This window comes from Chionomys nivalis, chromosome 2 (genome assembly GCF_950005125.1).
Source record: "Chionomys nivalis chromosome 2, mChiNiv1.1, whole genome shotgun sequence".
NCBI classification, from domain to species: Eukaryota; Metazoa; Chordata; class Mammalia; order Rodentia; family Cricetidae; genus Chionomys; species Chionomys nivalis.
In genome coordinates this window covers 5,589,243-5,617,069 of record NC_080087.1, presented here as the reverse complement: position 1 = coordinate 5,617,069, position 27,827 = coordinate 5,589,243, and the positions used below count along the sequence as shown (strand labels likewise).

The 27,827-nt window shown below is 44.5% G+C and overlaps 1 protein-coding gene across 11 annotated transcripts in view; it reads left to right on the top strand.

Annotated features, from left to right (window-relative positions):
• The first annotated feature begins 18,812 nt into the window (after nt 1–18,812).
• Nucleotides 18,813–27,827, top strand: part of Afdn (afadin, adherens junction formation factor) — a 135,476-nt gene continuing 126,461 nt past the window's right edge. For all 11 annotated transcript variants that reach the window (XM_057761355.1, XM_057761352.1, XM_057761350.1 and 8 more), the window contains exon 1: nt 18,813–19,126. In XM_057761355.1, coding sequence (XP_057617338.1) covers nt 19,022–19,126 — 105 coding nt within the window. In that variant the 5' untranslated portion in view covers nt 18,813–19,021. The remainder of the gene's footprint in view (nt 19,127–27,827) is intronic.

Here is a 27,827-nt window from a genome sequence, read left to right as displayed (position 1 = left end):
GCAGGGCAGGTAGGGGCATGTGTACATGCCCAGCTCTTGAGAAGGGCAAGGCCATGCCTGGCCCTTGAGAAGGTCATGGCACCTCTACCCGGCACCTCTCATCTTCTTCCTTTCTGTCCATTAAAGACAGCCTCCCATTGTATTGGACATGATGGCTTACAGGATTAGATGAACAGAAAGAAACAGGAAGAATAAAGGTCTGGGATGTTCTGAAGAGACCAATCAAGTGACCTATGGGAAAGGATCAAGGCAGGGAGGGGTGTGGACTCTTTTAGAAGGTCTATGGGAATACTGACACCCTTACTGCGTCCAAGAGGGCAAATAAAGGACTGGGGTACTTGTGGGGTTTTTTTCCGGGGCTTAGTTCTAAGACTGAAGCAAGGAGGAGATACTTAGCGTACACCTTGTCATTGGCTATGGTCTTCTGCCCCTCATGCTGCTGGATGTTCTCCCCAGGGCCCTGAAAGCAAGCTAACCTAAAGGGCCGCAGTGGTCCTTCAGCTTTCACAATGCCCAGTTTCTGTGTTTATCATGTTTACTGCACTATCTACACCCATGGCCACATCCGGGAGCCCTTCCTGTTGTGTTCGCTGCTGCTCTCTTCTCCCGGCTGAACTGGTAAACAAGTCTAAGCTAAGGGTCCCAAGAAGACAAAGTGCCTATTAAAGGGTTAACAGAGGGGCATTCTGTGGAGGGATTGTTTACACAGGTGTAGACAAGATTAAGGGGACTCAGAAGGGTGAAGAATGTCTTCTGACCCTTCATCTGAAGCCTCAAGGACCAGCATCTCTTGAGGCACAGAAATTAGGTAGGTGATTCCCGAGTGCTGGAGGCACTGGGGAAATGTTAAAGGACCGGGAACGGGCACCAGGTCTCTTTTTGAGATCTTGGTGATGGCTATTCAACTCCCCATGCTCCAGAAACCACCACTATCATGCTCTGTGAATTAAGCATCAGCAAACCAAACAGGCTTTTATAAAGAGAGCGGCCGGAACTAGCTAGCACGGGAAGCTGGAAGCTTTGCCACTTGTGAGTCTGCCAGGGGCTGGAGCCAGAAGAATGGCACCTAGAACCCAGTTGGCTCTGAGGGTCGCCTGACCTAGTGCAGTGAGGAGCAAGCAGAAGGAAAGCCTTGGCTTTCCCATGCTGTACTTCATCCCTAGCCTGTGCTGTCTGTGGTTCAGATCCAACCGAACAGAGACCCGCCTTGCTGGGCACAGGACAGGTGGGGCCGGACAGAGGACGACCAGCAAGCCTTGCTCCCATTACCGGAATATGCAGTCTCCCTCCTTCCTTTGCCCTCAGAACTTGCCACAGTGAGCTCCTCCTCAGGTCTTGCACTGTAAAACCCTGCACCCAGCTTGACAAGTACAGTGTCCCTAGGTTCAAGTTCCCTGGGGACTCATAGCTACAGGGGTCCCACTTGCTTCTTAAGCGCCTCTTTGACCCTTGCTGGTCCTCAGCGACTAGCCTTGTATTTTGTCATTAAGAAAATCGATGTCACAATTGTATTCACCATCCAGGAGTGTAAAAAGGAAGCGCGGAGCATGGCAACACTATTCTGCCTGCTTCCTGTTGGTTTCCACGTGGGCTGTTTCTCTGCCGCATTTACGGGGATCATCTGCATGGTGCACGGCAATTACAAGAGCTGCCCCAAGGGGAACTCTACCAGACACTGACCATGTGCTTAAGACGCCCTCTGAACAGGCTGCCCTTGTCCCATCACTTGCTGCAGCCAGTGCTTCCTATGAGGTGAAGGAGTGTGTGGACAGAGAGGAGGTGAGGGAGAAGCTTCCCACCAGCCAGGGCTGCCTTTACGAGGCGCGTCAGCGTGGTTCCCACAGCGCCAGAGCAGGTGTCACGGCCTCTGTTTACAGATGAAGATATGGGAAACAATCACGCCAAAGGAATGTGCCAGCAGCAGGATCGCCTGCTTTCCCAGTTTAGGGCACCAGGAAGCTGAAGTCATCAGAAGGTGGCCTTCACACTTCTGTGCAGCTGCCTCACGCACTGGTGTGGTATGGCTGAGGGAAGACGTTCTGTCACGTGCGGTGTATGCTACTGACTAGTCCAATAGTCATGCGCATCCGTTGCAAAGGTAAGAAAGCATGGGGTGAGTGGTGGGGATGGGGGAGCGTTTTGTAAACTAAAAAGCAAGTTCAAAACTGCCTTCTGGGAAACTCAGGCTCACAGGCAAGGACACACCTTCTGGGAACGGCGTCTGAAGGATGAATCCTCAGAAATGCTGCAGAGAGGCCTTTCCCACCACAGGCAGCACCCCACAGGACCAGTCTGGATGCTCTCTTGTGGCAGAAGGTCTAATAAAATGGTTTGACAAAGAAACGCTGTTTCACTCTGCCTGAGAAACTTTTACAAGGAACTCTGCTGTGATTTTTTAAACATGAGAAACCTGTCCAGTGGTTGATTTGCCAGGTATGCTCACTGCCATGCTGGCAGGTGATACGCACCTTGGCAGATGCCCAGGAGATGAGAGAGTAGGAACAGATGAGGGACAGTCCTTTCTAAAACACTACGAAGCTATGAGATCCTTAAGCAGAACTTACCGTTGAAAAAGCACGCAGGATCATCAATCCATCCCACAGTTCTGTGGTTTAGCAAGCATGCGGCTGACGTCTCTCAGTAAGAATGGCTGCTCATTTTTCTTAATGTTATCTACTCGTAACCCACCCTCCCATCCCCTAGAAAACACAGTAAGAAGTCGCAGTGAGACGGAACCACTGGACAAACGGTGGTATCTGTTTCTTACGAGCACACGCTGTGCTGCACCAGAGGCATATGTTTTTAAATAAGTACTGGCAGCTTGAACCCTTTGTTCGGAAGGATCTGGAAAAGGCGGGGAAGTGCACCCACTTTCACCTCTCGGTCCATCCAGTCGATCTCCTCACAGTCAGGTACTGAGAGCTGTTAATTATTACACTTCCTAACTGAAACCTGAGAAAAGGCCAATGACGTGCGGATAGACACTCACAAAGGCTGCGTGGTTTCTTTTTTCCCAGAGTGCCATGCCGTTCTCACAGACCTCCTGAAATTTGGCAAGCTTCCAGCCTCGCCACCCTACCTGGTTCGCTGCTTTTGGCAAAAGGTTTGCGCTCCCTGACTCAGAAGCAAAGACTCCCTTGCTGCGATCAGTCTGCCCTTCACATTTCGTGTCTGTGCCAGCTTCCTTTACTGGTCAAGTCCCTTGGGGTGATACAGAGAGTCAGAGGGGGCTGTAGCAGACATGGTCAGCTTGTGTTGTAGCTGCGTCCAAGCTCAGGAAATCCCTATCATTCATAATACACTACAGGCAAATCTGACCTGTGCTTGCCTGGGAGTCCAAACCATCCCAAGACAGTTCACCCTACCCCCAGAGTTAGAAAGGTGGCCCATGCATGCGGAAATGTCCTCCTAATAGGGACAATATCATTTCACTTAATATAGATAGTAAATAGTTCAAAAGGTAAGCAGCCTGCTAAAGGGCAGCCTGTCTACTAAAATGAAGAATCAGAGCTCACCTCTAAAGAGAGGCTGTAGAACTCAGCCCTCTGAGCCGTACACAGAATAGCACGAGGCACGACTAATCAATCAGCGGATGAAGGACAAATCCTACCATAGCCCCCGAATTTACCTTTCCCACACCCTTAAGACGTAACCATGTTCACAACATTTGTACGACCATCAGCTTCTTTTGCAGCGAGTCCCAGGCTGACAGTTAGGCTGCCCCTTTCCTGAACAGAATGAGAAAGCAAGTCAGGGGCCAGAGGGAAGCTCAGCGGTTAGGAGTGCACACTGTTCGTCCAGAAGACCCCAGCTTCCTTCCCAGCACTGCACAGGCAGGTCACAACCCCAAGGGAATCCGTGGCACATACCACACTCAGACACAGATCCATCATAATAACCTTATAAAGGGGAAGAAGCAGGGCAGCAGGAAGGTAGGTGCCAGGACTCCTGATGTGTTTTGGAACACGAGGCCAAGTGGGGCCACCACCCGCCTGGACCCTGACGCTTACAGTACATAGCGTGTCACCCTTCAGTTTGGGTCTATGACTTTTAAAATGTGAAGCTGATTTTATATTTACAAATAAAAAACAAGTTGGATCTCTGTACTTTTAAATTTTATTTCTTTTATTCACTTTTATTTTGACACAAGGGTCTTTCCATAGCTCAGGCTAGCCTCAAACTTGCTATGGAGTAAAGGATGACCTTACATTTCTGCTGCTCCTACCTGTGTCTCCTAAGTGCTGAGATGTGTACTATCGTGCACTGGTGATCAAACTCAGGGCTTTACGGGTATTAGGCAGGTTCTACCAGTGGAGTCATAGGCCCTAAAAGACATTGTTGTTGTTTGAGACAGGGTTTCTCTGTGTAATAGCCCTGGCTGTCCTGAAACTCACTCTGTAGACCAGGGGGGCCTCAAACTCAGAGATCTGTTTGCCTCTGCCTCCCGAGTGCTGGGATTAAAGGGGAAAAGAACCAATTAAATCTAAAGATTATAGCTAATGTCTAGAAGCGGAAAGGGCATTCGACAATTGAAATACATTTTATTATCAATATCATATCTGTTTACATTTATACCATATGTGGTTTTTTTTTTTTTCAAGGGATGGGAATAGGGGTAAAACTTTTCAGGTTCAATGTCTGAAAAGGGCCAGGAAAAAAAACCAGCAACCACGTTTTTGCTTAAATCTAACCACTTCAAGAAAGGAAAACCACAACAGGAAGCCACTCTGGTTAAACAGCAACATTCACTGTGTCTGCTGCTAGGAGAGCGGAGGCTGGGTCTTCTCCTCCAGTTTATGGAGATATTGTCTAATTAGGCCTAGCATGGTGGCTCATGCCTCTAATCCAGCACTCAGGAGGCTGGAGCAGGAGAAAGCAAAGTCAAGGCAGCTTGGTCTACAAATCCCAAATTTCCCGTTTTTAAAACACCCTCGTGTACGTGTGATGATGTTTGTGTGTGAGCGAGTTTCCTCCGCCCACTGTGGGCTGCAGGGATTGAACATGGGTCGGCAGGCTTGAACGGCAGACGTTACCTGCTTAACTGTTTCACTGGGTCACAATTTCCTTTCTAAATAAAACTGCTTATTGATAGTTTAGAGAGTGAACTGTACTGCTTTTGCTTTTAGAGAAGCATAAATGGATGTATAAATAGGCCATATAGGGAAGAAGAGCAAAGAGATTCAGTGCCCACCCCAGCCCCTACCTCGAGTTCATTTTCATCATTTTCGCCGTGCTGTGTTTTAACCTGCGAGCGTATCAGTGAAGACATCCAGACATTCAGACAATCAGAACAGAGCTTTGTGGCTCTGGAACTCACATTCCTCCCTCCCCTTGATACACGCTTTGCAAATATATTTTATTCACAGATATAGAATCTTGAAAATCACAAAATTCAGACATAAATATTTCTACACTAACTGTCTCCGATTAGCTGGGAAGTTTTATATTACTATTTCACATAGAAAGCAAGGTATGTTTTACTCTCTTTTTTGTTCTTCTGTTTTTGAGACAGGAATTCATTTCCTGTAGCCCTGGCAGCCTTAAATCCTCCATTCTTCGACTCCCACATCCAAGCTCTGGCCTTAGGCCTGAGCCATGACACCCAGTAAGAGCTGGCTCTTTAAATTAAATTTGGAAATAAAAATGATCACCCTCCAGAATGAGTCATCACTGTAGGTTCCTCACACTGATATTACCTCAACACTGCATTATATCTTCATGCTGGTGGATTTGAAATTGTGAGAAATACTGGACATGATTTCAGAAAAATGAAACTTAACGATATGGATTTCAGAAGAAACAGGATTTCAATAGACCTGTAACTACTCCAGGAATGATATCTATTCACAAAGCTCTTCCTCCCTGACCTTGTTCTATAAAAGTTCAAGGGAAGTGGGAAGTTCAGAGAATAAAAAAGGAGAAACTTCCTAACAGCTTTTGTGATGCCGGCATGCGTCCAAATCTTATAAGGATGTGGTAAGAAAGACAAAGACTAATCCAATCTTCCTGTGCATACAAACAAACTTTATATCAGAAAACTGTAACAACAATGTGTTAAAAATGCTAATATCATAAAATTATAGACTCATTCCTAGGAGTAGTAAAAATCATTATGAAAAGAGAGAAATATGGTAGTCATATATAATTTAAATCTGCGTGCAATTCAGTAAAGTTTTAGTAAGCTGGGAATAGAGTAGTGGGTACTTCATGATGATGATAAAAATATTTTTTAAATGTAAGTATTTGAAAAACATTTAATAACAAGATGTTGGAGTTTTCCATTTGGACCCTAAACCAGGGGCAATAAGGGCAGAAGACCCGACAGAGGTGGCGAAGTTGTCACTACTTATAGCTGAGTGGAAACCATGAAATGAGGACACACAGCTCAGAGATACTGTGGAGGAGAATGTTTACTGTAACCAGGAGGAGGGACCAGGAGACAAGTGACCAGGAGCAAACCAGGAGATGGAGGAGATATACAACCAAAACCATTGAGCTACACAGCAAAGAGAAGCTAGGGGGAAGGGCTGGAGAGAGGGAGTGGAAGCCCAGCTCCTGGGAGGGAGCAGTTTAGGGTAGGGGCGGGGTCAGAAATGCTGGGAGGAGCCACCGGTGAAGCTGGGAGAGCTGGCACCTCAGTCATTTGTCCCAGGGGTTTTTTGAGACCTAAAATTAACATGATTGTATACATAGGAAACAAAAATCAAGCCGGGCAGTGGTGGCGCATGCCTTTAATCCCAGCACTCGGGAGGCAGAGGCAGGTGGATCTCTGTGAGTTCAAGGCCAGCCTGGTCTACAAGAACTAGTTCCAGGACAGGAACCAAAAGCTAAGGAGAAACCCTGTATCAAAAAAAAAAAAAAAAAAAAAAAAAAAAAAAAAAAAAAGAAAGAAAGAAAGAAAGAAAGAAACAAAAAATCAAAAATGAGTTTTGTTGGCACAATATGCATATTTTAACAATCATTTATATTTCTGTAAACTAGCAATAATTGGAAAGTAAAATATTAAAATAGGTATCACATATACAAGATCAGAAAGCATCAAATACTTAAGATAAAAATCTAAAAATACACCTAAGGGTTATATAGACAAGTTGTACAACATTATTAAGAAAAATTAAAGATAAGTCCATTAAATGGGGATAGTCCATGGATTAGGAATATTATTGTGATAAATACATCAACTTTCCTCAAAGTGATATAGAAACACAGTGTGGGCCTAATAAAAACCACAGCTGGATTTCCTATGATAATTAATGAGTAGATTACAAAATTAATATGGAGCAGGAAGTGCCACTAAGAGTCATAGCATAGTGACAAACTTTCATAAGAATGAGGTGGAAGAACTCACTCTATCAGGCAGAAGACATGCTGTATGACTTCAGTGACTAAGACAATGCTTTGTTAGGTGATAGCAAAGAGGCCAAAGGAAGTGAGAGACACTCAAACCACTAAGGGCCATGATGCCAGAAAGGAAGGGGATTAGTGTGAGATGCGTAGACACTCAAGGCAATGATGTCATAAGGAAGGGGATGAGTGTGAGACACGCAGACACTCAAGGCCATGATACCACAAAGGAAGGGGTTGAGTGTGAGACACGCAGACACTCAAGGCCATGCTACCACAAAGGAAGGGGTTGAGTGTGAGACACGCAGACACTCAAGGCCATGATACCACAAAGGAAGGGGATGAGTGTGAGACACGCAGACACTCAAGGCCATGATGCCACTTACACAGCACTGAGAATGCCTTCTTCAACAAATGCTGCTTAGAAAAACACAACCTGAACTGAAACCCCAAATTCGTATTTGGTATACTATCTAAGTGTGAAGGGTCTAACAAAAAGACTTGATGAATTGAAATAAAATAGCTATAATTGTGATATGGAGAAAATTTCTCAAACAGCATATAAAAGAACCATAATCATAAAGAAAAAACTGATAAATAAGAATTTAAATCTAAGAACAAAGGACAATGCTACAGGAATGAGAAGACAAGCTGTGGAAGGGATAAGGTGATTGTGACAGATTCAAAATATCACAGCCAGAGTATATTAGTATCTCCACCAGGTAACTAAGACAGATGACCCAGTGGGTAAGGAGATGGCTCAGTCCACAAAATGCTCGCTGCACACGCATGAGGACCTGAGTTTGATGCCCAGAACCCAAGTAAAAGCTGGGCGTGTTGGTACCTGCTTATAATACCTGTAGTGGGGAGGCAGAAGCAGGAGGATCCCCAGGGCTTGGCCAGATAGCCTAACCTAGTTGGCCAGACTGTCTCACAAAACTAGGTGGGTGGTAACTGAGAAATGGAACCAAAGTTGACCTCTGGCCTTCACATATATGTACACATAGGTGTATATACATGCATGCGTGCACACACACACACACACACACACACACTCACATACCAAAATACTTTAAGACATCATAAAAGGTAGTAAGTACCCAAACAATTAGTTTGTGAGGAAATATTTTTATTAAAAATGAGGAAAATGTGAACTGAGACTCCAAACTCTCATCACCCACCAGCATGGCTAAAGACGGACATTGCCCACTGCAGCCTGAGGAGGTGCTGATGGACACGTAGAGAAATGGATTCAGGACTCCGAAACCTGTGCGCACATGCACCTCAGCTCCTACAGCTCCTGCCTCCAGACCCAAATGACGCATGCACCCAGGCTGTACATGAGGACATCTGGAGCTATGCAGGCCAGCGCCTTCCTTAGGGAGTGAAAACCTGGAACAATCTAAAGTTCACCAGCTATGGAACAGCACCAGTCCCTGATGGGTGCTGCGTCTCCCACATACAAAGACACATGACTTGAGCAACAGAAACCAACCATGTAACACAGATAGAACGTGTATGATTCTATTTTTATAAACTTCAAAGGTAAGATGACTTTACCTACAAGGCCAGAAGTCAGGATCATGCTCAACTTCGCCAGAAGATGAAGGGGACATTTTAGGAGAGACAGGAGCAAGGCTTTGGGGGTGGGGATGGTGTTCCTTCAATTGTTTGTAAATTTCTTTTAAAATCTTTTCTATATGTGCTCCACAAAAGAAATCTTCATCAGTTAAGTCCTTGCAGTAATGTAGTGTTAAGGGGGAGCGAATGACTTAGAAAGCAATATTTCAAGAGCGCACAGGACAGAATAGCACCGGCTACAGAGCGCAGTAGGCTAGGCTGGCTTCTCCGGAATGAAGAAATAAGAAAAACTGCCGCGAGGTTGCTACAGGGAGACCGCGCAGCCGGTCTAGATTGGAGCGGGCTTTCACCTCACACTCAGTGACCTGAAGACAGTGTGTGAAGAGGAGCCTGCTCCCGTGTTCACGGACACAGCGCATGCGTGGCACCATTCTGGCTCTGCCCTCCAAGTCCTCTGCCTGGATCCAATGAGGATGCTCATTAATTAATCTGCGTGCTTTTGCAAAGACAGAAGCGCACTCATAATTATTGTCTACCTGCATCTAAGAAAATATAATTGCAAAGTAAAAAATAACAATCTTCCCCAGAGCTGCTTCCGCAGACAATCTAATTAGGGATTAGGGTTCTTCCCTAGAGGCTTGTCTGTGAACTCTCCAAGTGACCTTAGAGGGATTTCAGGTAGGTAAAGGCCGCTGATCTTTCTCAGTTAAAAATATCAGTGTTATTTGGAACCTGATTCTTTCTTTGGGATTATCACCATTCTCTAAGAAATATTTAAAGTTTACCTGTTTTATTTTCTTGCCAAAGCAAGTCCATAGTGAGATGGATTTTGAAGAACTGGGCACTTTCCTTCTCTTGCGTCTTCTGCAACTTAGTCTGTTAACTGGTATCTTATATCTAGCTGTTAAAATTAATTGTAACTCGTTTTGATTTTCCTTTTATTTTTATTTTATGGCTATCTCAGCATTCCAATTCAAACTGCAATACTATTTTCTTTAACAACTGTGTGGGAAACTATGGGTTAAATATTACCCTCTGGTGGGGAATACTGAGCCAGAAAACTTATTTTCTGGCATCCCAATTCAAGCTAACATCTAGAATCACACAAAATCTCTCATAACCAGCTGCTGAGATTGATACTTTAAAAGATGTTAATGATACTGTATATTTCTCATAGGAATTACAACCACAAATTACTGAAGCTGCCGAGTACAAGATTTCATTAATAATGTATTTTGGTCCACGCCGTGCCTCACACTAGCCTGCTGCAACTGTGTGGGCCCAGTTATCTACGACACAGTCATTTAAAGAATTTAGTGTCTAAATGAGGACTGGTTTCTGCCTGTTGAAGACCTGAGCCAGTCTACAATAAGCACACATTTATTCATTTCACCACCGATGTTTACTTAGATCTCTGGTAAGCCATCAAACTAAATGCCTTAAATCAAGCATTGTCATACATTTTAAGATAGATACCCAGACCAAATGAAACTCAAGACAGATCTGAATAACTTTAAAAGATTCCATTTTATGGTGTTCAATGTTTCTTATAATTGATAGTTTTTTAATTGGCTTTTCTTGTGACCACTCAATTAAAATTCACTGTAAGACTCAGATGTGTGCGTGTGTGTGTTTGTGTAAAATGGTTCATGCCTAAAATCCTAGCACCCAGGGAGCTGCAGCAAGAGGTTTGGAGCCTGGGCTACATGAGGCCCTGTTTTTAAAAAAAAAAAAAAAAACTTTAAAAAGAATTATCTATAATAACTTAAAGGTTTACTTTTAATTTTGTGTGTGTGTGTGTGTGTGTGTGTCCAAGTGTGGGTTTGTGCATGTGGGTATAGTGCCCTAAAAGACTAAAGAAGGTTCTGGATTCCCTGAAGCTGGAGTTCCTGTTGTGAGGCTTCAGATAGGGGCGTTATGGATAGAACTGGCATCTTCTGCAAGAGTGATGCACACTTTTAACCACAGAATCATCTCTCCAGCTTAATCTGTAATTTTAAATTATTATTATTATTATTATTACTATTATTTTGAGACAGGAAAGTACTGTGTTGTCATTGCTGGCCTGGAACTATCTAGGCCAGGCTGGCTTCTAACTCACACAGATGTACCTGCCTTAGCCTCCCTCTCGAGTGCTCTGATGAACGGCATGTGCCACCACACCCAGCCTATCCTTGGTGACCTAATGACATGATATAGTTATGTTTTGCCATATTAACTATCACAGATGGCATCTGCCCCATGAGAAAGCACACTTGGGTGAGCATGCTAAGTGGAAGTTAATCCCAAGGAGAGAAAACATGTGTGTTGAGAACTTTAACAATGGTGAGTATCACACATATGTTGCTGCAGTGTTGCTTGCTTTTAAAAAAATGCCACAAGGAATGACATCAAGTATCCAGATTAGGAAATGTGTTTTGGAAAGATCCTTGGGCATTAACTGGCCAGTGTCAGCTGGATGAACTCAGGACCGTATCCATACTGGTTTTATTATTTTGAGATATGATTTCCAAGAAAAAGAGACAAAGAGCCCCAGGGCTCTGCAGGAGGGGCTGGCGGGAGCTTTTGAGTGGCAGAGAACACTTTAGCTGGGCCTACGGACACATCTGAGTCTAGATGTGCCACATTATCTCGCTCTAAGAAGGAACCTCAAATCCAGTTCTGGGCTAATTTTTGTAAATAATACTGTGGGGACTTGTTGGCCCTCCAGAGCCATCATGCCGTGGCTGTGGCTGAGCCCTGAGTCCCGGGCATTGTGACATCTCCAGTCATTTGTGTCTCTTTCCCCAGTCACTGCGGCAAGGAAAGACAGGGCGGTATACCACTCACATCAGAAGTGACACACCAGTTCTTCATGGCTCATTGACCAGAACAAGTCATGTGACCGTGCTTATTGTACAGGGTGGAAAGAGAAATTCTGTGAGCTCAGCAATGCCAAGACGAAGCTCATAAACAACAGAAAAGGTCAGGATTCCATCCGGTGACTGACAAGGGGCTTCCACCTAGAGAGGAGTGGAGGGATGAAGCTGGAGATGTGAGGGTGTGGAAGCACACTCACTCATTGGTGAGACCAACCTTCTGCTGAGGATTCACACATGAAATCGTCGGAGAATGAAGCTGTCAAAATAGCTGCAGAGTTGCCTTTGATGCTAGGGTTCTCTGATGCTACAGTTCTCTGATGCTAGTGCTCTCTGATGCCAGGGCTCTCTGATGCTAGGGGTCTCTGGTGCTAGGGGTCTCTGGTGCTAGTGGTCTCTGGTGTTAGGGGTCTCTGGTGCTAGGGGTCTCTGATGTTAGGGGGTCTCTGATGCTAGGGCTTTCCTGGGGTGATCACAAATGGGGCGTGCCCAGAGCAGTGTCTGAGGAGGCTTGGTTTGCAGTGAGGAGAGAATGCAAGCGAGAGGAGGGTGAAACAGGAAGAGCTGCTAGGATTAGACAAAGGGGTGGACTATGAGCAAAAAGGGAGTGTTCAGGGTAACACCGGGGTCAAAGAGATGAGTCTCTGAATCAAGCATTTAGAACGAGAGACAGCAGAGGAAAGGAAGGCTGGGCGAGGAACCCAGGGACTCAGAGTAGGGGCCGCAGGAACATGGCGTCTGGTAAGGATAGGTGAGAATGCACAGCTTAAAAAGGTACAATATATAATGTGTCAAATTCATTAAACTTACTGGAAAGAAAACAATTAGGATAACACAGCCCACTCTTTTCCAAAGCACAAAAAAACACAGCAAGATATTGCAGCCTCCTAGGGCTTAAAGTCCCGCGAAGACTTCAGAACTTTGCGGAAATCTTCAGAACAGATGGCAGTTCTAATGCACTGCCTTCTAGTAGTTAAAATGGAAAGATGTATAAGGTAAAATTTAATGATTTTCCTCTTTTCTATGTGGTGCTTGTGTGCAGTTTTCCTCAGAGCTCCTGAGAACATCTCTCAAGTGGTCAAGGTTTAAATCTAGAACAGACACTTATTACTGTCTTATCTCAAACAGATACTTGGAAAACAATCTGCCAACCTTCACTGGATTTGACTCTGTAGCAGCTCAGGAGGGCAGTTAGTGCACGCCATCTTCCTTGTTTATCTCCACACGAGGAAACTGCCTACAGTCCTAGTGTCAGAGGTGGACCACAAACCTGGGAGTTGTGCTTGTGGGCTAGTGCTGCTCCTCTGATCACAGGTGTGTGTGTGTGTGTGTGTGTGTGTGTGTGTTCAGTGCTGGGGTGGAGACAGGCTCACCTGAGCATAAGGAAACGCGTGACCTCGGAAAGTCTCAAGGTCAAATGTAATCTGAAAATTCATTTCAGCTGTTGATTCTCCATGCCCACCCACCTCAGACTCACTTAGGGAGACTTGAAACTCAGATTACTGGCCTCTTCCTGAGTCTCATGTGCCATGTTTGGGATTAGGTTGAAGACATATTTGTTAAATGTAAGGCATTTGAAATTATATACATATCATATATAATTTGCTTGTTTTTGAGACAACGTCTCTCTGTGTAGCCCCTGGCCTTGATCTCATACTCCTTCTGCTCCTGAGAGCTAGAGACACAAGCGTGCCCCACTATTCCCAGCTTTCCTTCTCTATCTTACCCTCTCCTCACCCCGGTACCTTTTCATGTATTTCTTTCTTTCTGTTTGTTTGTTAGTTTGTTTTTCGTGGCAGGGTTTCTCCGTAACAGTCCTGCCCTCGAACTCACTTTGTAGAGCAGGCTGGCCTCTGCCTCCCGAGTGCTCGGATGAAAGGCTGTGCCACCACTGCCCGGCTTCATGCATTTCTTTAAAGCTTCTAAAACACATTAATTTTTAAGCTCTTTTCAGGATATTAGTTTTATTCCTCTGGAGTGAATTTCTCTCTAGATTGCTGACTGTGATGGTCTTCTGACATTAATCTCTTCATGCACTTTAGGAATTTCTGGTTTGTTAGCTTATGTGACTCTCAGCAGTCTCTTTGCTCAGCTTCTCTCTTGCTAGGAAGGGCCGTGACTAAGGGAGCATGTTTCACCCACTAGATGGGCTAGCATAGTTACTGGTAAGAAGGCTGTATCGGTGGCTTCTCTTCTGGTGATGCAAGTCACAGCTGCATGCTGTACTTGCAGTAGCTTTCTCCTCCCCAGCACGCTTAGCCAGCATTCCCACCCATTTGCGATGTCCCAATGTCCAGCAGGACTCCATCGTCAGCTCCTTTCTTGCCATCTTGTATGCCCTTTCAGAAAGGGGTGGTCAGCCACGTCCCGGCTGCTTCTGTTACTCGACACCCACATTTCCTCTTCATTCTTGGTGCATGTCTAGGGCAGATATGTGTGGCGGAGTGTTTCAGGGCACATGTCCATAACACCATCGTAACAGAAGGCCATAGTCAAGTTCCCACTTCTCGTGGACTTAGCTGAAAGTTACAGCACTTTTAAAATGTTTAAGTGGCATTGCATTTTCAAAAGCAAGCAGAAACCCTTCATCTCATATTTTTGATCTACAGACATACTAGTACATATTTTTTTAGAGAACATTCTTAGACATACTCGCAGAGTTCCACGAACAAGGTTTTCTCAACACTGTTTTTTGTTCCTCTAATTGTTATTATTGGTAGGGCATTGTAAAATGGCATCTACTTTTCTGTTGATATGTACTTTTTATGTCTATAATAAAATTTGTTGATTGTGGTGACCTGTTCCAGTAGGCTACGCTGAGAAGGCAGAGGCCGGACTGGGCCACACCTTGGGAAGCCAGGTATGGTGGTGCACACCTTCAATCTTCATGTGCAGGATGCAGAGGCAGGCAGATCTCTGAGAACTGGAGGTGGGGCTTGTCTTCATGGTGAGTTTCAGGTCACCCAGGGCCTAGTGCTTAGCAGGTTTCATACTGAGACCTTGTCATATTAAAAAAAAAAAGGGTTTAATGGGAATTTACATTTTAGAATATCAGTTTTTCAACAAAATTATATACCCCATACATGAAATATTATGCATATGCATAATTTTTACTAGAAAAGACCATAAAATGTACAAGATAAATAGTTGATAAATCTGTGTATTCACCGTATCTTTCTCGCCCTGTTACAGAGCTTGTGAAGATTTGCTGTAGGAATCAGGTTTATCGCGTGGCTTATCTTGGCAGTACTTTTATGTTTTCAGTACTGGGGATTGAACACAGGGCCTACGGCTTGCTAGGCATCTACCCCACACTGGGCTGTATGTTTCAGCAGCTTGCTTTGCCTATCCACACCAGGTAGGAGGTGAAGTCATACGGACAGTGTGTGGTAGATTAAACCTTTTATGATCAAGTCCCGCTGCATCTCCCTTTTTCTTGAGACAGGGTCCTACTACAGAGCCCTGGCTGGCCTGGCAGGTTGACCCTTGAGTGAGTTCTGCCTGCTGGGATGAAAGGCAAGCATCACCACTCTCTGCTTCTACAAACGTTTTCTGTCACAATTCTTTGTAGAAGCAACTTTCTGTAAATTTTACTAGGTAATCTAAAATATGACTAAATAACAAGCACATAGAAATATGAAATAGAGTTGAAAGGTATTTTCATTATTAAATAAAGTAGTAGTGTCTATGGAAACCTAATCTCTAAATTCCTTCCTTCCTTCTTCCCTCCCTTCCCCCGTTTCTCCTTTCAAGAAACTAATCGACATTGACCTTTCTAGGCGGTAGGTTCTGAAAAGGAGTTAGCTTCTGGGTTTCATGGTTAACAAGCTAAAACTGCTCTCCTGTGTAGAGGCTTCTGTGGACAACAATCGACACCAATGTGCTCTGGCTGCCTTCGCTTTTATGATACCCTTTACCTGTATATTTTGTTTAAGGAACATCTTCTGAATTGATTTATTCACTAGAATGGTTTGTAAGTTGGCTTGCGCAATTATAAAACCGCAATATTTCAACATTATTATAACTTGCCAAAGTATGGAAGTTATTGGTAGTCAAGTGATCTGCTGGCTATTAAACATAGTTGCTCTGTTTGAGTAGTTTGCTTTTCTTAGATGCATTAATCTCGTTCCTGGTTCTATTTATTTTCTGGGGCTTGTGCGCATTGAGGCAGACAAAGGTTTATTGCATACTGTAGGTTGTAGAATTTGGTTTTTAAAAATACTTTATTAAAAATAAATTTCAAAGGGCTAGGGATGTAGTTCAGTTGGCAGAGGACTTGCCAGGCACACAGGAAACCAAGTGTTCAAACCTCCAGCACTGCATAAGCTGGAAGTGGTGACACACCCCCACAGTCTACTATTCCGGAGAACAAAGCGAGGAGGGTTAGAAGGTCAAGTCATCTTTGGCTACTTAATGACAAGGCCAGCCTGAGATGCAGGAGACTGTCAAAAAAGAGAGAAAAAGAAAACAAAAAGCTAACTGATGGTTCTTATTCTTTAATATATAACTATTTTAACACATTTAGAAGGGGAGATCAGGAGCTAAATATAAAGTGGAAACAAATTCAAAACCGATCAGCAGATTATAAAGTCGCCTCATCCAGGGCAGCCTTCTCTGGCGTCACACACGATCACCCGTCACCAATTCTGTTTCTGTAAGGATGTGGTTAACAGAACTCATGGAATCTTAGGCTTTTCTTCCTTTTCTATATCACGCCATCATGCATGACCAGTCATCGTGCTGTCGACCAAGAAGGATCATGATTTTATTTCTATACACCATTTGACTTTCTTTAGGCATACTTCTTTTTCTGATACACTGACAGAGCCCAGGGTCTCATGTGTGTTAGAACCTCTGCGCCACTCAACCACAGCCTCAGTAAGCCCTGATTTTGAGACATGGTTTTCCCAAGTTGCCCAAGGATTTGCGATCTTCCAGCCTAAGTCCCTGTCCCTCATATTCAGGTTATGGATTATGACTATCATGATGGCCATGTCTGTTTACTCTTACATGGGATATGACAACACATGATTCAGAGTATTATTTTGGTAACTTTTTCTTTTTCTTGAACTTATATAAGTCCTGATCTTCCTACCCCACATCCCTATTCTTGGAGCAGAGGCCTGGGCAACCACTCCCCACTTATGTTTGTGTCTCAATGACAATTACTGGAGGAATGGTTCAACCTAAAGCTTTTTTTTTTTTTTGGTTAAACACAAAATAGTTCTTAGAGCATTTATGACTGAGAATCACAGGTATTTTGGATATTTCAGACTGCTTTTAAGCCTTTATCAATAAACTAATGAGTTACTATGAATTATAGCTTGGGAACTGATTCACTGCTCAAGCTGATATGGATGGACCCTTTAAGTAAACCAGAATCCAGTGATAACTGACAGTGACTTAGAGCCATCTGTAAACCCTCCATTGTGCAGTGGCTTCTCTACGTGAAAACACGCGTGTGCGCGCACACACACACACATTTCCCATAAAAAACAACTCTGTGGAGTCCATACTTGATTTCTAGTAACTGGATTTTCCCTTTAGCAATACAGTACCATGAACATTAGTTATCTAATTGCTAGCTTTGCAAACTAATTCTATAAGAGTCAGTCATTGCTCAGCAGGATAAAGCTCTCAACTGTCAGAATCAGTTTACACTGCTGCTATCAGTAGGAGCTACATTGTGTGTGTGTGTGTGTGTGTGTGTGTGTGTGTGTGTAGGCTGGCAAGGGTCCTGAGCTGCATTGCCACCAGGGAACTCACTGCAATAAAAAACGAATCCACACAGAAGCAGGAGAACTTAAAGGCACAAAAGAACGGAACACCAGGACAGGAAGACACATTTGCACACATATGCTTCCCTGCAAACCGCCCCTCTTTAACTTCCAGCAGAGGACGAGGGGTCTATTGAAGAATTCATTCCCCATGGCACGAGTTCAACGCCCCGCTCCTGGGCTGAAAAGCGTCCTTATGTAGCTCTTCTGTGCTAGGGCTGTTGCGGAGCAGACAAAGCATGGGGGGCAGATGCTCTTCTCTCCCACAAAAGAAGAAATCCAACTGGCAGAGAGAAAACACATCTTCACACTGGAAACGGTGACAACGAGGCCGCGTCAAATAGGGCGTATCACTTTCAGCCTCGGTGAGGGCTCTTCCTTCCAGCACGTCACAGAGAATGCCAGAATCAATCTTACCTGGATGAATGGGGGTAAATAGCTCTTTCGAGATATGCTCTCCAGCGAACAAATTATTTTTGGCAGGAAGGAGTGCATGAAAAAGACAAAGAAACAGACGTCTGTAAAACCCACAACATTTGCTGTTGAAGTTAAGTTTTACGTTTCTAGGTTCACTGGGACCCTTTAAAAGATTTTAAAAAAACAAAAAACAACTCACGCTAATGTCCTCCCTGTTCTTTAATTCTGATCCGCTGTCTCCTCCGAGGTGGCATGCGCTCCCCGGAGACACAAAGGCCGCTGCCGCTCCCTGCCTAGGGCTGAGGAATGCGGGGGATTCAAACAGCACCCGGAGCCGGAGGAGGACTCGGGAAAACATTTGCACTGACGCTCACCCACAACCATAATAATTTATCTTTCCTCCGGAGAAAGGTCAGCAAGCATCTGACCCCGGCAGCCAGTGCACCCCCAGGGGTAAGGGCCGCGGCGGGACGGCCAGCCAGTTTCGCCGGCCGCGCTTGCCCACGCCCACCTGTCCACCCGGCTCGGCAGCTCCGGGCCCGCCCCAGCCGTCAGGACGCCGCGCCGCCCGGCAGCCCGCCACACCTCAGCCTGCTCAGGGCGGACCCGACGCGCTCTTAGAACCCAGTGGCTCCCGTCTGGACCCAGCCGCTCCGGTCGCGAGGGCTCGGGACGCCGGCACACGGCGCCGATCGCGCGGATTCCTGGCGCGCCCCCGCCACCCCAGCCCCAGCCCCGAGCGCGCGGCCACGCAGCAGCACCTAGTGGAGCGGCGCCGAGGTGCGCGGGGCGCACGCGCACGGGGACGCGCACGGCCGGCGCGCACGGCGGCGGGCGGGCGGGGGGGCGGCGCTCGGCGCACCGGCCGCGGCTGAGGCGGGCTGAGGGAGGCGGCGCGGGCCGGACGCGGGCCGAGCCCGGCGGAGGACGCGCGGGCGGCGAAGGCAGCGGAGGCGGCAGCCGCGGCTGTGGTGGGTGAGGCGGCCTGCGGTGTTCGGGCCCGGCCGCTCGTGAAGAGGAGGAAGAGGAGAAGCGGCCGCGACCATGTCGGCGGGCGGCCGCGACGAGGAGCGGCGGAAGCTGGCCGACATCATTCACCATTGGAACGCCAACCGGCTGGACCTGTTCGAGATCAGCCAGCCGACCGAGGTAAGCGCCGCGGCCGCTGCCGCCGCCGCCGGGGCGAGGGGAGGGAGGGGGCGCGCGCAGGCCGGCGACGCGGAGGGAGGCAGAGCGCAGCGGGGTCCCGCGGCCGCCCCTCCCCCGCCAGCTCGCCCGCCCGCCCGCCAGACCGCGGACCCGCCCTCGCCCGCGGCTCTGTCCCCCTCGGCCTCCGCCCACCGTGCTGGCCGGCAGGGTCCCTAGGGGCCGGTTGTCCTTGTCGCCTCTCGCCGCGCCCCGCCGCCCGGGCGGGGTCCGAGGCGGCTCGGTGGCCTGCGGAGCGGGCGGGCTGGCCACCTGCGCCCGAGGACGTACCTGGAGCTGCACGCGTACCCCTGGGATCCCCCCCTCCGCCACCCACGTGTGTCCGCAGACCCCACCTGTGTCACCGAGACCCGTTCTAGGCGGGTCCCCGTGTCCTCAGAGCCCGCAGGACTCCACCTGGCCGCCCACCTGTGCCCGCACAACCCACCTGTGCCTCCCGGGCCCCACCTCCCCCACGCGGCCCTCTGCGGGCCAAGGGCTTCCCTTCCCTGCCGGGTCCCCCGCGCCCGGGGCGGACGTGTCCCTCGTCGCCGCGGCCAGTGTCTTTGATGGCGTCTTCCTAGAGTCGGGACGCGGATCTCTGCCCCCCTCCGCGCGGCACGTGACCGGCCGGTGCTCGCGGCGGTCTGAGCCCCGGGCGCCCACTGCGCGCGTGCACCCGGGCCCGGCGGGGCAGGGCGGTGGGGCACCCCGGCTCCGGCACGGTACGGGGACGGCTGGTCGTCTGAGCCGTTCGGGGCGATTCTGGGGGTGGGGTCGGAGAGGCAGGTTTCTTGCCGCCTCGTACCCGAGGGCTGGTGCGGACGGCGCTGGCTGCCTGGCGGGAAGCCTCTGTGACAGCGGGGATGATTGAGGCGTACTTCCACTACTCCAGCCCACACTTTATCTAGGATTTGTGCTGGATCAGGAAATAGGTCTAGTTGTGATTTGTTATAAAAAAGAAGGTGTTTGCTTGACTACAGCAGCGCTTAGCCGCGAAAACGTGTTTGGTAGATTGGAACCATCTCTCCAGACTAAATCTTGGCTTTCACCTTTTGACTTAGTGTTGCCTGTGGAGGAAGGCTTGTCTCACTCACCTTCTTGTGAGCACACTTGACCTAGTTAGAGCCCTTCCTCTCGAGCCCTAATTGACAAGCTAAGGTAAATTATTAGGTTCAGGTTGCCAATTTGAACACCGATGTTAAGTTACCCCTGATTCATAATTCATCTTCTATAATGATTTTACGAGTTACGTTTTAGTAAGCAAATTTACTGTGTAGTTAGTGTTCATTCATAGAGGCTCTTTAGAAAGGAACCATCTAGTAATTTAGTTTCAACATTATCTTGTCTTTCAAAATAAATTAGCTTGATCTTTTTTAATGGAAGGATAAAATTTGGAGGTAGAATATTGCTAGTCATGTGGATTTTCTTTCTTTTTTTGAGAGTTCTTAAGTATGGTTAAAAGGCGTCTTTTCAGTCTAGAAGTAGCAGTCAGCTCAAGTTTTAGTCTTAAATTGAGGCGTTAACTTTAAAGAATTTCAGATAAATTATTCGATTTAACTTGATCTACTTTATAAACATTAAGTTGAAACTTATTTCGTTTTGAAGATATGAGCAGTTATTAAAGTTGGCATGCTTTCCCCTCCCCAGGTTATTCTGCAGATGAAGAGTTGTGTAGATAGTTAAAAAAATTAAAGGACTTTAAAAAACAAGATTATCTTTTTCGTATTACATTATCATCACATCTGAACATTTCCATTTTTAGAAATGACTTGTAATTGAAAGCTTTTCATAATGGGAAGTTTTTTTTCCCGAAAATGTCTAATTTAATTTTTCTTAGCTTTATTGTTATGTAATGGCTAGCTCACATTTGTTTTATTTTTTTGGCGAATCTTTGTATACTATTAAAATCATTCTGTTCTTCAATTTGAAGCAGAGCTTTATGCTTAACACATTACATCATGAAAGTAAATTCAGCCCTCTTAAGGCAGTCTTAGGCCAGTGCATTCATTCAGCCTGGTTTGTCAAAACTTCAGAATAATTTTGCCATCTAATGCTTGCTTTTTATTCCGTCTGGCTGTTATAAATCAAGCAATCTTCTACAAGAGGATAGATATTATACCAACTCTTAGTAGATGTTCAGTAAACATTTTTCAGCTTCACTGCAGAAGTTGATTTGTGGAAGAGTTAGGCCTTATATTTGTTTAGTTGGTCAGTCTTATGTTTGTAAGAGTATGGTGAGTTTTTCTTTTGTTTGCTTATTTTGGTATAGTGTTCAATATCTGTTATCACATTTAAATTCCGTTATTCATCTGTGACTTGGTTCCTGGCGGCTTTGATCATTGCTGATAATTCTTTGCTTTCTATATAAGCAAGATGATAAACTTGAATTATATTTACTTTTAAAGAAAATTAGAATATATTTTGGCACCATCCTGGATAAGTTTGCCTTTTCCGTCCCGCTCACCTTTTAGTGTAAAGGGGGCACTTGAAGGAACCAGCAAGCTGCTGTTGACTTTTCAGTCGTTCCCTTACTTGGTCATAGGTACTTCATGAAAATAAAGAGTTCACGATCTACGCAGAGTGTTAACGTTTTATGGCTGGGAGACTGATGTTAAGCTGAATTAATAACTTGACCACCGTAGAAGCTAATAAACATGTTCTCGAAGCATTTTCGGACTCTTTCTTTTCAAGTTAGGGCTTCATTGCTTTTGGGATATCTGATGATTTATGATGGCAGAGTACCCCTGTAGCTCTTCAGAGGAGAGCCTCACCAAGAGTTGCCATCAAACTTACTGGGTTTTCTCCCTCTCATTACACAAAAGTAAGAAATGTGTGGAAAGAAATACTTAATACGGTTTTCTTTGTGTATGCCTTTATTCCTGACAAAATATGTGGTAGATGCTTGTAAAAGTTTATTGAAAATGGTTTACGTAATAAAGATTTGTTTTATTCTTTTGCATAAAGCTTATACTGATAAGCTTTGCTAAGTTATTGAGTTTTTAACTTCATGTGATACCTTTTGGTCATTTGTTTATTTAGGTTTTTTTTTTTTCCTCTGGAGGAAAAATAGCCCACAATTTGTGTGGACACCCACATATGCTTTATTGTCGGTGAACATGATTCATTCTGATTCCTTGGTTAATCTTAGAAGTCATGTGATGATATTACCTAAAAGATGTGTGCAAAAAATAACTTGGAGATTGCTGTCAGAGGTGGACTAGTAAGTGTGCTAATTGCATAGCTTATTATAGCTACATCTTTATTCTAGACTGATGCTTAGGTTGTAATGATGTTTTGTTATACTATCTAATTATATTTGGAATTTTTAAGGGAACAGTGGTAGTTTAAGTATTGGTACTGATAAAAATCTTTCTTGTAACTGTAAGTGAAACAGGTGGTTTTTAAGATTAAATATTTATAGGCATCCTGTTGTTTCTTTTCTTTCTTTAGTTCTTTTTTTTTTCTTTTCTGATTTTTTTTTCTATGTAACAGCCCTAGCTGTCCTGGAACTTAATTGTTATGTAGATTAGGCCGACCTCGAATTTACAGAGATTTGCCTGCTTCTGCCTTTCAAATCCTGGAATTAGAGAGCTGTGTGAAGGTGCCTGGCCATCCTGTTATTTCTTTATTGTTGCTGTTTGAGACAGAATCTCCCTAAGTAGCTTTGACTAGCCTTGGTGCTGGGGGGGGAGAGTTAGTTTTCCCAAACTTTCTGACTTGTGTAAATGGTTTATACCCCCCATTTCTGTTTGAAATTCACACATAAGTGGAAGTTGGAGAACTGCCAGTGCCTGATTTATACTCCCTGTTTTCCCACTTACAATCATATACTTAGGTACTGTTTGACTCCATGGGGGGAAAACCAGAACAGTTGGTAATGGGAAGAAGAGAAAAATGATGTTCACAAGGAAATGTTTCCCAAGGTGGCAGTTCTTAAATTCTGTACTCCTGCAGCATGCTAGATGGCTGTCTGGGTCAGGTTGGTGTCTTCAGACATACCAACCAGTTAGGTGTCACTGGCCTTCTGCAAGCATCCCCATAGCAGTTCTCCATACCAGATACAGAAAGGGGGTTTGAGAATTAGCAGCTGACATCTTGTGGTGTCTGATTCTACAGAGTGCCATAGCAGTAGGCCTGCAATGACAAAGTTTCTTCATGTCAGAATGATGCTGAACTGTTGTGGAAGGTTTCTGTAGCTCCTTGTTTTCTGGGAGCTTTGTTACTGGTGAGTTTGCAGCAGTCTGTTCTGCAGCAGACATGGAGCAGGGACATCATTTACCTTGTCCTCTTAAACTGGTGCTTGGCAGCCTACACACAGCACTGGTATAGTGGTGACTGCTTAGGTACATAGGTTAGAATGGCATTTAGACCAGTTTTAATTCACTGTTCTATGCCAGTGAAAATGAATGCAATTTGTTGGCCCAGTGGAATATTTTGTAACTGTATATTTTTATGGAATTTTAACTGATTAAATGATAACATTAGACTATCATTGGACGTTGGCCTTCATATTGAAAAAAAACAAGTATACTGTTATGTTATTATGGGTGAATTGAGTAATTGTAATCTGTAGGGCATTATTGCTAGACATTGGTTATTATTCTGGTGCATAGGGTAACTTGTTTTTAAACAGTTTTGCCAAACTTGAACTTTGGGGTAATGTCAGAAAATGATATAATAACTATTTGGATATAAACTTATTTTCTGTTATTATAAAAGGGAAATCTATGCTAAAAACTGTAGTACCTTAATAATTGAAAGTTATTTCCACTGATTGTTGAGAAGTTTGGCTAGCAGAGCTTATATGTAGACTTAGCTCATTTACCTAGAAGATGCCTAGGACAAGCAAGCATTGGTATTTGTACTTGGCTTGCATTTATACTTGTAAGATAGATGTAGGAAGTGTTCCTACACACGTAACATACATACCTACATACAAGCTACAAACATCCCAATGATTCTTTATCTGTTCTGGGTAGGTTAAGTGTTTGCTAACAGTGATACTCTAATAAGGCCTGAAGATCCCTGGGTAGTCTCTCTCCCTGGGAGTTGATGGTAGGTGTGTACGTGCTATCAAGGCTGGACTTTGTTTATTCACGAGCACATTTTTCTTACCATCTCTGCCCAATTAGAAATCCAAAGTCCAAAATGCTCTGGAATCCAAAACTGTTTGAATGCTAACATGCTACCACAAGTGGAAAAATCAACATCTAACCTAATATGACAGATTGTAGTAAAAATGTAGGCACAAGGAGAATATTGTATAGAATTAGAGGTAGGCTCTGTTTATAAGGTGTAATATAAATTAAATTTAATGTTTAAATTCATGCCCTATCCCCAAGATACCTTATTACATACATGCAGATATTATAAAATAAAACCCAGAAAAATATGAGCTCTGAAAACAGTTTTGATTGCAAGCACTTATGAGTTCAGAGCTGGATTAAAGCAGTCTGGGAGATAGCAAGGGCGACTGACTGTGTTTGCTGGTCTCAGGTTATCTGGCTTAGATTTCTTTCTCCATCTCTGACCTGAATTTTATTCTAGCAACAATAACAACAAAAATTCACCCCCAGTTTTGCATATGTTAATGACCCATATCATATAATTTAGAGAGTGAATATACTTTACAAAGTGAAACTAAGCAGCTAGACAGAACACTTCTTATAATGTTGGAGAGTAGTTTCCTAATGTGAGTGAGCCTAAATGTGGAAGAATACGAGACTACATAATTCAAGTTTACAGGCATGTGTCAGGATTGAAATTATTTAGAGACTCGGAAATTGATCGAATATATATAATATGCTTTACCTTGTGAATGCATTACACTGCAGGAGGATCACTGTTCTGAACACTGTGTGACTTAAATTGGTAGTTGTTAATGACAACAGGACACGAGGAATAGACTAGCACTGCTTCTCTCAGCTCTTCAGTAGTGTAGAATGGACTGGATGCAACTCTTTGGCTTACTGCCCTTCTGAACTTGTTAGACTTTGCTAACGGACCCTAGACAGGCAGTTCCAGACCCCTTTCACAGACTCTGAGTGTGTGTGTGTGTGTGTAAAACCGTTTTGTATTTTGCTAAGATGGAGTCATACTGAGGATACACTTCAGTGGGGTCCAGCTTTGTGTCAAGGAACGTGCCATACGTTGTTTCCAGAGAGTGCCACTTAAGAAGATGTCTGGTTTTCAGAGTAGAAGAGTTTGGCTTGCTGAATGATGACTGATGAGAAGAATGCCCATTTATTGTTTGCCTTCCTCGCTGGTTAGGAGTCGTTCTTGTGCTTGTTCAGAATTGCAGCTCCTGGTTCTCTGCTGCTTGGTTTCATGTGCTCTCTTGAAGGAAATCAAACGGAACTGGAGAGATGGCTCAGTGGGTAAGAGTTTTGGCTGCTCTTCCAGAGGACTTGGGTTTGAATCCTAGCACCTACATGGCAGCTCACAATCTTCTGTAACTCTTAATTCCAATGGATCTGATGCCCTCTTATGTCTCCTGTGATGCACTGCACACATGTACTGCACAGACATACACACAAGCATAAAATGTAAAATAAAATATGTACACATAAAATAGTAAAAAAATTAAAAATTTAAATTAAAAAAATCAACATTTTAAAAAAAGCAGGTAAATGCTGCCCTTTGCATTCCTGTTAATCCTTGGAGAACTTGTTCATTTTATACATCAGAGCAGTGCTTTGTAGAAGACCTGTTTTCTTTTTCTTTATGTTTTGATGAAGTTAATTATAAAAGAAACTTACAAATAATTATAAATATTACACATGCAAGTTAACCAGATCCAAAGTCTGTACAACTTCATGAATTTAATATACAGTTAGAATCAGCATCTGGAACAGAAGCTGCTAAGTCTCATATTAAATTTTACATTTTCAGTATTGTATATAGTTTATGTACTTAGCCACCACCAAAACCAAAAAATCTGCAACAGAGTTAGACTAGAAAAACAAGTTCTTTCATAACTTGTATCCATTACCTGCATTCAGTCCTTCCTCATTCCCACATTTAGCCTTTCTTGTTCTCTTTCTGCCGCGGACTGACTCTCTTGGAGATCAAAGACCGAGGGAGAACAGGGGTGAAGGCTTAGGAGAACCCAGGATTCGGCGAATGACAGACAGACACAACTCTAATGAGATTTGAATCTGCTGTAACTTTACTAAAATTCAAGCATCACTTTTAAGAGATTACAGAAGGAAGTTGGCAGACATAAAAGTTTCCATAGAAAAATGATTACAGACAATTAATTATTCTCAACAAGTCTTGTGGTCAGGGCCAGGTGGGCAGAGCTTTTCTTTGAAATTCGTCTCACACCGCTAACTACCTGTGCTTTCTCGTGGCCCTAAATCATATCTGCCCTCAAGGTAACCAAGGTAGCCCAAACACCATTCTTTAACTGTGCTTCCTCATGGCCCTCAATCATATCTGCCCTCAAGGTAACTGAGGTAACCCAAACACCATTCTTCAGGATTCCACCCCCAGGGTTTGTTCCAATATTGAATGACTGACTTCATGTTATCAAGAATAGCCTGCCTTTCTTTCCTATCTAAAATGCACCAGGGGTTTCTCATTCTGGCTAGCCTCTCCATAAATGGTAACTCATGCCATTCCATACATTTTCCTTCATAATTTACCCATATTCTACGAAATCTCCTATCATGGGCTCTTTCTGTTCTAGGGTATCTATAAATTCCCCCAGAGAGCGAGCTGGAGTTTTAATCATAACATTAATGGCCTGAATCAAGGGAGGGAACTGACGCATCAGTTCCTCCGTATTCAAGGAGCCGTTGGAAATGCTTCCTGGTTCCTTGAACAGATTAAGTTTTTGTCAAGAGAAAAATAGAACAGAAGCAGAGTCAATGCAAGAAACCATCGCCAGGAACAAAGTGAACGAGATCGTTGAGGCTGATCAGGCACCTCAACTTGAGCAGACTGCAAGGGAACCGCCGGGGGCCAAGCTCCGGGAAGCATGAGCCCCTCATTTTGAGACGGCCACCACCTGAGAGGCATTTTGTCACACAGGCGGGACAGCCGTGGATGTGGCATCTTTCCTTCATGCTATAGTGTGCCCACAGGTATATTTGTTTACATGTGTAGTGAGGAGGTCGCTTGTTTGTCCTGGCTGCCCAGAACCCAAATAATCACACAGAAACCGTTTTAATTAAATCACTCCTTGGCCCATTAGCTCTAGCTCCTTATGGGCTAACTCCTACATCTTAATTTAACCCATCTCCATTAACCCTTGTATTGACACGTGGCAGTGGCTTAGTTTCTGTATATCTTACTCTGGTGGCTCCATGGCCTCTCTCTGACTCTGCCTTCTTCCTCCCAGCATTCCGTTTAGATTTCCTTGCTTACCTAAGTTTTGCCTTATCAACAGGCCAAGGCAGTTTCTTTTTTCATTAACCAACAAAAGCAACACATAGACAGAAGGACTTCTCACACCCATACATGTACAGATAGTCTTGTCTAGAGTCTACATGTGAGAAGGGAATATGCAGCTTTTTTCTTGCTGAAGGTTTGGGACCTCATTTAATATTCTAATTCCATCCAAATTTCTACAAAATTATAAACTTAATTTTTCTCTAAAGCTGAGAAGTATTTTATTTTATTGTTTTGTTTTTTATTTAGGTTTTTCGAGATAGGGTTT